General features: G+C 42.9%; 1 protein-coding gene across 5 annotated transcripts in view; it reads left to right on the top strand.

Annotated features, from left to right (window-relative positions):
• The window catches only part of LOC119176510 (uncharacterized), a 133,386-nt gene that overhangs the window by 43,836 nt on the left and 77,068 nt on the right, over positions 1–12,482 (top strand). For all 5 annotated transcript variants that reach the window (XM_075877769.1, XM_037427831.2, XM_075877766.1 and 2 more), the window contains one exon: positions 1,105–1,401. In XM_075877769.1, coding sequence (XP_075733884.1) covers positions 1,105–1,401 — 297 coding nt within the window. The remainder of the gene's footprint in view (positions 1–1,104; positions 1,402–12,482) is intronic.

Here is a 12,482-nt window from a genome sequence, read left to right as displayed (position 1 = left end):
GATGCCCTGTGTTCATTAATTTTTCATCTCTTCAAGTGCCTCCCATGTAACCTTGCATTGGTTAAAAGGCCAATGAACAGGCTTCGACTTTTTTTTTTTACACCCATCAAACAAGCTCGCAAATTCTTACAGTAGATAACGGTAATTACATATGCTGAATATTATAGCACTGCGCACTGCTTAGGCGCTTCATTTTGAAAAACGATTCTTGTGCCTATTTCCTTCGCCTGACCCAACTTCCTCATATGCGCAGTGACGCAAGCTCGCCCGCGGGCAACCTCATTTCCACGCTACTATGACACGTGCTCATGTTGGAGATGCCCATCGTGTCGATGACGTATCGCTGATGTCCTATCACGTTGGCGAAGTGGGCAGAGTCACTATGATGGCCTACGCCTTATCCCTCCCTATGACAGAAAAGGGTGGGGTGGCCGCGTGAAAAGTTGAAACCTGCTAAAACGAATATTCTCAGCCCAGTAACTTCCTTATGATAGCACGTATTCATAAAAATCTTGTGGCAGCATGTTCACATAGTGAAAATACACATATTTCTCTTCATAATAATATTTAGACTTTTGGAGTTATTTACTGGTCCTTTGAGTTTAATGGTCTACAGAGAGAGGGGGAGAAACAACTTAATGGACTGCATAGCAAGGTCAGTATATTCAATTTGCCAGTGGTTCAAAGGGTGGTGGCCAAAAGCTTGCCACGGCCATTTTGGCCCAGTTAGCGACTTCCACGCCTCGAGGGAGGAAGCTGGCAGTGTTGTTCTTGGTGGAGGGTTCTCCTAGCATTCCCAAAGAATGTGACTTTGGGTAGCTTTCACGTAACTTCAATGTCGGCAGTTTGGTGGAATCTCTTCTGCATAAATTTTAGACAGCCGATGAGGGCTGGGTAAAGAATTTGTTTGGATTTGCCTCCAGATCGTGGCCTGTTCCCTTGATATATCTGCACGTGGGGCTGCATATGTCTTGCGGTTCTCTTGGTAATACGCTGTAATTTTGTTATACGTGGTAATCCCTTCCTGCGGGAAGTCTTGGGTGGAGGGGTCCACGTCCCGGCTGATTAAACCTCGGGCTTAACTAACTTATATTTATCCTACAGGGCCCATTCAAGTGCAGTGTGTGCAGCACGGAGTTTGTAAAGTGGAGCCAGCTACAGCGGCATGAGCGAGCACATGCTGAAGACAAGCCTTTCAAGTGTTCACGGTGTGAAGCATCCTTCAACCATGAGTTGAACCTTCGGCTGCACATAGCCACACATCCAGGTTCAGGACAGCCATCCTGCCCAGAGTGTGGCAAATTGTTTGCACGTCTAGCCAGCCTCAAAGCACACCTGATGCTGCACCAGAAGGAGGAGAATCTGATATGTGCTGAGTGTGGTGACGAGTTCAGTACACAGGCAAGTGCAAGTGGACAGGTTTCATATTTCTTGTAGGACTTTTTGTTGGGACAACATGTTTAGTTCTTGTTTTCTTGGTGAGTACATATGTAATTTGGTTACGTCATGTTCTGCGAAGCAGATAGTTTAAAGTACTGATTGTGATAGGGTAGTCAGCAATGTGAATACATTAAGGTATGTATAGACTGGGTCAAGTATTTGTCGCAACCATATGGGAGCACCCTCTCAGGGGCATCCTTTTCCTTGCATGCCCTCACCTTCAGATGGTAAAGGTGAGAATTGGCCGAGAACGATCGATGATAGTGGAGTGAGGGAAGGCAGGTTTTGTGAGATTAGGGCAAAGGAGGTAACTTACAATGAGAGGCTGAATGAAGATGATGTAACGAACTTTGCTGAAGTGCAGAGAAGTCGCTTAGATTGTATGTGGGAGGGGCTTGAGGTCTGAAAAGTTCTGAAGGGCACTGACAGGAAACACCTCAAGGTTGGAAGTACTTCAAGAGTGCCACATAATTTACAATCACCCTTTGGATTTATATTGGCAAGGTGCCCTTTATAGCAACTCTGCTACTATTCAAGCACAAAGGGCTAAGAATTCGCTTAAATTCTGGAGGTGAACTTCGTGTGTTTGTAGTTGTAATTTCACAATATGAATTAATACACATTACATTGTATACATGTGAACCTACCTTACACAGCAAAAAGGAAAGTTCATAACAAAGAAAAAAAAACGTGGCTGATACCCCTACATGAGCAATGGTATAACACGAAAGTGAAACGTGTCTTTACAGAGGTAGTTGAGCATTTGTTGTGCATTGTTTCAGCAACAGCAATAAACTGTTTAGTCATGTCAAGAATAGCAAGCAGCTCGAAACTTGCAGCGCACACCTCTAGCAGAAAGCATGCAAGAAATTAGAATACACAGGGCAAGTGCGGACAAACAACTGTCACAGCTCGACACACAAAGCGCACTGTTCAAACAGGAAGACGAACGACAGAACAGGCCAACTCGGTCGCTATCCCACAATTCAAGCCGCGATCCAGAGTCAGGATCAGCAGATCTGACGAACGAAACGAGTGCACAAGTATACACTAGACAAGCGCGAACAACTGTCACTACTCGTCCTGCTTCGTGTGTCAGCAGCGTGCGAAGTGACCTTCGTCCTTCTCCAAATCACGAGTCTGATGAGCACGCGCGCAGGAGAGACCACGCTTCGTGGAGGCAGTGCTTTGTGGAGGCGATGACCTTTAGAGCGTGCCCAGCGCGAGAATGTCTTACTACCTCGCCACTGATAACGAAAATGTGCTAAAGTTTGAAAGCTCTGAAAACTGCCAAACGGTGTATGGTGTATATAAATGGCTTATAAATGGCTTGCCATTGGCATTCCAGCTACATATGCTCCATGGCGTAGCAGTTGGCACCGCGTGCTGAGAATCGAGAGGTTGCTGGTTCGATTCCGCACGACAAATGCTTACCTTCTGGTTTTATTTTTGAAATCTTATAGTATATATTTTTCAACATCACTTCCATGATGGAAATACGCCAGCCTATGGTGGACCCCGGCAAAAAGATATTTATCTAATTTGTACAATTTTAGTGTACTATACATTATTACAACTGCCTTTGAAATATTATGAATTTTTGCGTTTCTAGTAAAACTTTAAAATATAAAAAATATTATACAACCGTAGACCTTTCCACCATCAAACCACCCTTTAAATACCAAGTTCTTGTCCATTTCCCTGTATTGGGATAACCCACTTGCTTGAAAAAACAGGAAGGCAAAATTCAGGTGATCTTCATTGTTAGAAATGTGTACTACTATGATAGGCTGGTAGCAAATGAAATGTGGTAGCAAATGAACTGTGGTAGCCTTAGGAATCACTAACCAAATCACTGTCGCTTCTTGCTCCGCTTAAAGAGAGACCAAAACTTCGTTTCAAGATTTGCAGGCATTGAAAGTATTTTGTCGAGCTCATGAATTAGGGATCAAAATGAAATATGATGACCTTAATATGGCTGTTGCTTGAGTACAGTCTACTACTAAAACTGAATCGTTTGTGCTTTGTCTGATGCATGCCAATGTTGATTGAGGGATGTTATTACGATGAGTTTAACCTTTATGACTGACTTGGTGTGTCAATTCTCCTGCATAACTACGACCAAGTAGCTGATTAATATAACACGTAGATAATTTGTACCCTATCATGATTTCCATCATCTGCTCTGTTTCCAAGCCATAGTAACTTGGGTAAGGCTTTCTGTATCGAAATATTGTTGCTAGCAATCAATGAAGGACATGTCATCAGTCAAGTGTAGAATAAATTCACGCTGCATATGTTTAATCATTTATATTGAAAAATTCTGAGCAAGCGTGCTCCCCTACGGTGAAAGATCGTACAGTAAAAGCTCGTTAATTCAAACTCTGTTAATTCAAACTAACGGCTTGGTTCCAGCATAACGCTGTGTATTTTTTCTATGGGGGAAAACTCTCGATAAGTTAAACGCATTGGTATTCTCTATGGTTAGTTCGAATTGGGAGCTTCTGGTTTTCATCACTCCATGCAGAAGTCGGCCAAGAGTGGATTGCAGTGTGTTGCAAAACCAAACCAAACCAAATTTACTATAGATGCGAAAGAACAAACTAACAACATTTCTCAGCAATTTAAATTTAAGACCTTGTGCTCGAGCACTTGGGCAAGCTGCAAGTGATGCTGAGGGAATCTCGACAGAGGAAATGGAAGAAAATACAAATGACTGATTTTTTTAGTTTTGATTGCAATAACTCTGTAATGTAAATTAACATGTTTTGAAAAATGGAGTGCTATATTTTAACATTGAGGCTCACTGCTCACGTGAATGCATATTGAGGCTTCTTTCTGCCATATTGTGAACTGGTCAATTTGTTCTGTTCATTTTTAGTGCTCCATAACCTTAATTCAAGAAATAATCTGCCATAAACTTGTATTAGCACCTAATCACTGCTACTGCACCGCAATACTGATAAAATTTCATTACATGATAGCGACCATGTGCCTATTCCTGATTATGAGTGTCCTTCAAGCTTCAGTACATATTTTTCATCTATTTCTTGTGAAGAAAATTTCTCCACCATACTTGAGGTTCCTGACTTTGCGTATCAGTACACGGCGCCCATTGAAATTTTCATCAACGGCATTGTTACATTTGTGAATAATCCTAAGTTATCTAATTCTTGTGGCACTTATGGAACCAACTCCAAGGTATTAAAGAACACCGTTACTACTTCGAGCAAAATACTATATCACATCTTCAGGTTATCATTAATTTCAGGAAAGCTTCCGTCTGATTGGGAGACTGTAAAAATAGTCCTCATAATCAAAATTGGCAAGAAACATTGGCCAGATAACTATAGACTGATCTCACTAACCTGCATTTGTTGTAAAATGCTTGAGAATATCATGGCATCGCACATATACAATTGTCTAGAATCAAATAACTTTTTTCACCAATCAACATTGGTTCAGGAGAGGTTTTTATCTGAGACACAGCTGTAAGAATTTGCAACAGACTTGTCTTTTGACATGGGCAGTAATTTGCAGATTGATAGTATTGTTCTTGATTTTTTGAAAGCATCCCACCGGGTAGCCCATTTCCACTTGATTTCAAAATTAACTGCTCTTAAATTGGATTTACTGTCTCTAACATAGCTTTGAAATTTTCTCTCAAATAGCTAGCTGTTTCCAGTATTCAACAATCTCCTGTCTGCACTCTACTATGTTACCTCTGGCGTACCGCAAGGTTGGGTTTTTGGGCTGCTACCATTGCTAATATATATCAATGACCTTCCTAATAACCTAGCTTCTCGTGTGCGACTGTTCGCAGATGATTGCATTCTATTCCGCCCTATATCCAGCCTCGATGACCATCACATGATACAGAACTATCTTCAGATTATTTTCGATTGGTGTAACACCTGGTTAATGACTCCCAATTCATGCAAAGCCCGGCTGCGGCGACTGCATTTCCGATGGAGGCAGAAATGTTCTAGGCCCGTGTGCTCAGATTTGAGTGCACGTTAAAGAACCCCAGGTGGTCGAAATTTCCGGAGCCCTCCACTACGGTGTCTCTCATAATCATATGGTGGCTTTGGGACGTTAAACCCCACAAATCGATCAAATCAATCAATTTATGCAAGGTAATCATTTTTACCCAAAAACGCCCAGTTTCCAAGTTTCTTTATATTATACCCAATTTCTCCTGCCACTAGGCTCAAGTACTTACGTCGAACCTTTCCTGGAACCTTCACATCACAACCATATGTGCTAACGCTTCAAAGTGACTGGGCTACTTACATCGAACCCTGTGAAATTCTCCCTTCAACATCCACAAGCTAGCTTTTCAGATGCTTGTTCGCCCGCAGCGTGAATATGCTTCTACAATATGGTCATGCACTCCATGGTAAAAACTTATCGATGCACTCAAACCTCGATACAACGAATAAGGATATAATGAAATATCGGTTGTAACGGAATAATTGAAAAATAGTCTCGTAATACATTTAGTCTTAAGAATACACCTTCATCACAAATTTTTGGAAATAACAAACTAATTTTCATGTAAAACTCAAGTTTGTTATAATGAGGTATGAGTGTATTTCACTTCCACCCCTCACAGCTAGCCGTCATTTTGCACTCATATCACTGTTTCACAAGTGCGCTTATGCTGGTTAACAATCTCCTTTGCGGCTTGATGTTTCACCTTGCAAATCTCGCAGATTACATAATTACTTCAGTTTCACTCGCATTCACGGAAGCACTTATGCATTCAATTTGTCGGCGCTTGGTTGTGGAATGCATTTCCGGATTTCATTGTGTCTTAAAAAAAATCCTGATAATTTCGTCGACTCATCATTTCACATTACTCTGGATAAACTCGTCAAAATGTACTTTTTCTCCTTTTTGTTTTTCTCGTTATGTACGTTTTATTAGTTCTTATTTAGGAATTTATTATTTCTTTACGGTCATTTCTTGTACTCTTGTTTTTTTGTTTGTTTGTTCTTTACTTCGAATTGCCTCAACATTTTAAAAAATGTTTTGGCTAATGCCCTCTTTAATTTGTTTTATTTGTATATACATTTACTAACTACTCTTTTTGCTGCTTTTTTATTGTTGGCTAATATCTTAATGTGTTTACTAAGCTATGTGCATACCTTTAGTCTCTTATCCTGTACAATATGTATTCACTATGTGTGATCGTTTATTTTTGTGACATCCCCTTACCCAGTGCCTGTAACAAGGCTTGTAAGGACTCTTTAAATAAACATAAATAAATTCGTGATCAGTCCAGAGGTTGCTTTTTTAAGTTCTGCCTGTGCAGTGTGGCACGATATTCATTCATTCTATGGCCTGCCTCCTAATTAAAGCTTCGCTGAATTTAAACAATCTTAGAATTTCATTTGAGTTTGAATTAACCAATGTTTACTGTAGGACAACATTTGGAGGAGGGAGCCTTTGCTCAATCGCGGACCAAAAAGTCAAAATGGGAACAGAAGAACCACTAATAATAAAGTATGCTCACCCGTGCTTCTAATGAAATGTGTTATTGAATACGCATGCATTTACTGTTTTTACTGAACGGGAGGCACTCCTTGTGTGAAATTTCATGTCTTGACTAGAGGGAAAGACATTTTTCAAATGTCCTGACAATATGGGACATCAGAATGCACTTATGAGGCACCATACTGAAGAAGTGCTAAGAAAACGTCCACATATCTAAAGTCTTTCAAAACTTGGGTTCCTAGAAACTGCTGCTGCAGGGTTTTTTGGTGTAGAACGGGTTGAAAAGAAATGGTGGTTGGCGAAAGAGAGAGGGGTGCTTGCTCAGTCATTGGCACATTTTGCAAATCTCCCAAAAAGGGGAGGGGACGTTCTCTCAATTAGGCCCGCCTGTTTGGGATATTGTGGTGCATATTGTAAAAAAATAAATGTAGTGCTTCATGCTATTACCAGTCATACTTACAACTGGGTAACTAATCACTTAATGCGTGTCAGTTTTTTCTTCCTAAAAATGAGTCATAGATACAAAGTGCAACATAATGACATGCTCCGGTGATTTCAAATTCATAGGCTTATGTAGGTTTTTTCAAGTACCAAATGGAAAAGCGGAGTAATTACAAATAATTTTCTTCACTTATTGTTCCTACCAAATTTGAAATAAAAAATATAGTAATTAAAAAGAATTTCATTCACTTTTTTTTCTACCAAAATGTAACTTGGCGACCCCGCAGGGGTGCCTGCGTAAGCAGGCGTTTGGTGTGTAGCGACACCACGGACCCGAGCTAATGGGGGGGTTTTGGCTCCCTCCCACGCCTAGCCGTGCGTGGCTTTGCCGTGTTCGGGGAAAAGGGGATCCTGAAGGTTGAGCTGACGCTGGGTGATTGGACTTTTAAGGCCCCCCGGCAGAGGCAACACACCTCTTTGGCCCCGGCTTCACATAGACGGCACCCCTGGGCTGACCCACCCAGGGGAAATCAGTAGTCCCCTTTTCCTGTCTCTCTCTCTCCCCTGATCTTCGTCTTTTTATCTCTTTCAATCTTTCCTGTCATCTCCTCACTTCTGTTTACTTCCATACTCCAGGCGGCAAGGGTTAACCTTGTGTAGTTACCCAACCTTGGGTAGTTATATTCGGTTATAGCGGCGATGCATGGCTGGCGTCTCCAAGTGTTTACTATTCAACCTTATAGCGTCCCATTGTTGGGCTCGGTGGTGGGTGGCCACCATTGCCGCCGAACTTTAAACAATCTGTATGGCTAGCTTTTTCCCCCCTCTCCCTGATTGCCACCCGAAAAGGTGGCGCACCGAAGACCCGTTCCTACTTTCAAAACCAAAGCAGTCTTTCCCCAAGTTTCATTTCATGTCATACATAGCCAGAAAGAAAACAAAACAGTCCGAGCAATCTCACCCTTTCTTGCCTCAAAAACACTCACAGAAGTAATCGGGCCAGGATATCGTGTAACCAAGTTGGGAAGCGGCGACCTCCTTTTGGAGGTTCGCGACAAGCTGCAATATGGCAATTTACCTAAACTGGTAGCATTTGGGGATGTCCCAGTTTCCGTAGGCCCCCACAGGTCCTTGAACACAGTCCGCGGTGTCATCTCTGATGACGACCTTCTTGGATTATCAGAGAGTGAATTATTGGAAGGCTGGCAAGACCAGAATGTAGTGAAGGTTCAAAGAATAGTAATACGACGAGACAAAAAAGAAACACCAGCGAAACATATAATTATCACATTTGGTACTAGCGATTTACCCGATTCAATCGAAACCGGCTACTGCAAGCTTCGAGTCAGGCCCTACATACCAAATCTTCGTAGGTGTTTCAAATGTCAGCGCTTTGGACACTGTTCACAAAGCTGCAGAGGGCGCGCGACTTGCGCAAACTGTAGCTCCAACGAACACCCATCGGACAATTGCACTGCTGCAGCCCGCTGTGCGAACTGTGCGAATTGCGAAGGAGACCATCCCGCTTACTCACGAACGTGCCCATCCTGGAAAAAGGAAAAACAAATTCTTCAACTCAAAGTTAAATTCAATCTGTCTTTTCAAGAGCCGCGCCAGCGCTTCTCCCTCCATAGCAAGCACTCTCCTTCTTTTGCAGATGTGACGCCCCAGGGCGCCGTGCCACATCTTTCCGCGTCTGCGAATGTCACACGAAGTGTGACTACAGTCGCGGCATCTGCACCCAAGGCTGGAGTAGCCTGTGCTGCTCCGCCTCCTGCCAAACAGATTCAGCAGACTTCAGAGTCTGCCGGACCCCGGACCACTGCACCTGCAGTTGCATCTGAAACTTCTGTGAATGTGCCTGCTCATCAGGCACCATCCGCCACCTCGCAGGAGGTGATGGATAGAAGTCCCACTCCTCCGGCTCCTCAGACGCTGAAGGATAGGCGCAACTCTTTAGAGCGCGCCCAGAAAGAAAAACCTCGAATTACGGGGCCCCAAAAGGCCCTGTAACCTGAAGTGACACTTCTTGTACACACAGCACCACACATTTATAAAATGACACATATAATACAGTGGAACATGAGAGGCCTACTGAGGAACCTCGACGATATCCAAGAACTTCTCCACAAACATACACCAAAAGTGCTGTGTGTGCAAGAAACACACTTAAAATCAAGACACACTAAATTTCTTCGAAATTACGTTATCTTTCGAAAAGACTGAAATGATGCTGTAGCCTCATCCGGTAGTGTTGCCATAATTGTTAATCAAGGAACAGCCTGTACACGTTTACCCCTTCAGACATCCCTGGAAGCAGTAGCTGTCCGAGCTGTCATCTTCAACAAATTGGTAACAATTTGCAGTATATACATACCGCCACACCATCAACTGACTAAACACGAGTTTCAGTCGCTGATAGCAGAACTTCCAGAACCGTATCTCGTCCTAGGGGACTTTAATACTCATAGTAGCTTATGGGGTGACTCTCACTGCGATGCGCAAGGTCGGCTGATTGAACAGTTTCTTTTTTCTTCCGGTGCGTGCCTTCTGAATCGGAAATAGCCAACATACTACAACATCGCTAACAATACGTACTCAGCCATAGACCTCAGCATAGCATCTCCATCACTCCTGCCTCTACTTAAATGGAAGGTCATTAATAATCCATACGGCAGTGACCATTTTCCTATCGTTATCAGCACATCAATAACAAATATATGTCCTGCACAGGTTCCCAAATGGCTCACCGACAAAGCCGATTGGGAACAGTATCAAAAAATTACTCTCCTAACTTGGACTGACATGGAGGGGTTAAGCATAGAAGCTGCTGTGAGCTACCTGACAGCATTTTTGATTGATGCTGCAACGAAATGTATACCACAAACATGTGGTCCGTCAGGCAAACGGCGAGTCCCATGGTGGAATAATGAGTGCAGTAATGCGCGAAAGGAGCAGAACAAGGCATGGAGGTTGTTTCGGAATTCACCGACAGCCGAAAATCTTGACAGCTTTAAGAAAATAAAATCTCAAGGCAGGAGAACGTGCAGGCAGGCCAGAAGAGAAAGCCGGTACAAGTTCTTATCAGGGATCAATTCATATACACAAGAGGCTAAAGTCTGGAACATTGTTCGTAGGGTAGCAGGAAGACAAGTACATACACTCCCACTCGTTAACACACAGGGTGACAGCCTGGAAGATCAGGCGAACTTTCTCGGTGCCCAGTACGAGCAGGTGTCTAGCTCATCACACTATACTCAAGCTTTTCAAAGATATAAAGCAAGGATAGAAAAGCAGAAACTAGAACACAAGTGTACAAACTACGAGGCATACAATCAGCCTTTCAACTTAGCTGAGCTACAAACGTCACTAAACTCCTGCAGTAATTCTGCCCCAGGCTATGATCGTGTTGTATATGAATTGTTGAAAAACCTGCTGCTCGAAACGCGAAAAACATTACTCTCCCTATACAACGCTATCTGGTTTTCTGGCGTCATCCCTGCTTCCTGGAAAGAGGCTATAATTATTCCCATTTTAAAGGAGGGCAAGGACCCTTCCTCAGTTTCAAGTTATAGGCCCATTGCACTTACAAGCTGCCTTTGTAAACTTTTTGAAAAGATCATAAACCGCCGTTTTTTACATCTCCTTGAAACACACAGTCTGCTCGACCGATTCCAGTGTGGATTTCGAGAGGGTAGATCCACCATCAACCATCTGGTGCGTATCGAGGCACAGATCCGAGACACTTTCGCCCAGAAACAATACTTCTCCTCTGTGTTCCTCGATATCGAGAAGGCTTACGACACAACATTGCGTTTTGGCATATTAAGAGACTTGTCTCACCTGGGTGTGCGCGGTAGAATGTTTTCCATAATCGAGAGTTACTTGTCCAATCGAACATTCCGTGACCGTGTAGGCAGTGTTCTCTCCCAAACATTTGTCCAGGAGACGGGAGTACCGCAAGGTGGTGTACTTAGTTGTACACTTTTTATCATAAAAATGAATTTCTTGCACCTGTCCATCCCCCGCAATATGTTCTATTGTACATATGTCGACGACGTTCAGCTTGGCTTCAAGTCGTGCAACTTGGCAATATGTGAGCGGCAGGTTCAGCTGGGTTTAAACAAGGTCTCCAAATGGGCAGGTGAAAACGGATTTCAACTTAACCCACAAAAAAGCACGTGTGTCTTGTTCTCTCGAAAGAGAGGCATGCACTCGGAACCTGACATTCGACTGAACGGGCAACGTGTGTCTGTCAAAGCCGAGCATAAATTCTTAGGCTTAATCTTGGACAACAAGTTGATCTTCGTACCACACATGAAGTATCTAAAAACAAAATGTTTAAAAACCATGAATATTATAAAAGTGTTGTCACGTACTACTTGGGGTAGTGATAGGCAATGTCTCATGAACATGTATAGAAGCCTCATTTGCACCCACTTAGAATATGGGGCCGTTGTTTATCAGTCTGCGATTCAAAGTGCTTTGAAGATGCTGGATCCCGTGCACCATTTGGGCATCCGCCTTTCTACGGGTGCTTTTCGCACCAGCCCTGTAGAAAGCCTTTACGTTGAGTCAAATGAATGGTCGCTTCATCTACAAAGAACTTACATGTCCTTTGTATATTTTCTTAAGGTGAAAGCAGACAAGAAGCACCCCTCATACTCTACTATTAATTATTTGTCGAGCTCCATTCTATTTCAAAACAGGCCTTCGATGAGGCAGTTCTTGTCAGTTTGCCTGAAGGGTCTAGCTAAAGAAACTGGAGTGTCACTTGAACACATTTTAATGGCTCCTGTAGCATACCCACCACCGTGGCAGTGGCAGACTATAGACTGCGATGTGTCTTTCCTAGAAGTTACAAAACATGCGCCTATTGCCCATATCCAAAAATATTTCCTGGAACTTCAACACAAATACACACGTCGTGAGTTCTTTACAGATGCCTCTAAGTCTAACTCCTCTGTGTCCTACGCTGCTGTCGGCCCATCCTTTTCAGATGCTGGCCCTCTACATCCAGGCACAAGTATCTTCACAGCGGAAGCTTACGCGATACTTGTGGCTGCTAAACACATCAAACAACTACAAATACAAAAAGCAGT

The sequence above is a fragment of the Rhipicephalus microplus genome, chromosome X (genome assembly GCF_043290135.1).
Source record: "Rhipicephalus microplus isolate Deutch F79 chromosome X, USDA_Rmic, whole genome shotgun sequence".
NCBI lineage: Eukaryota > Metazoa > Arthropoda > Arachnida > Ixodida > Ixodidae > Rhipicephalus > Rhipicephalus microplus.
Note: the sequence above shows the minus strand (reverse complement) of the source record. Positions and strands in the feature narration are given on the sequence as shown.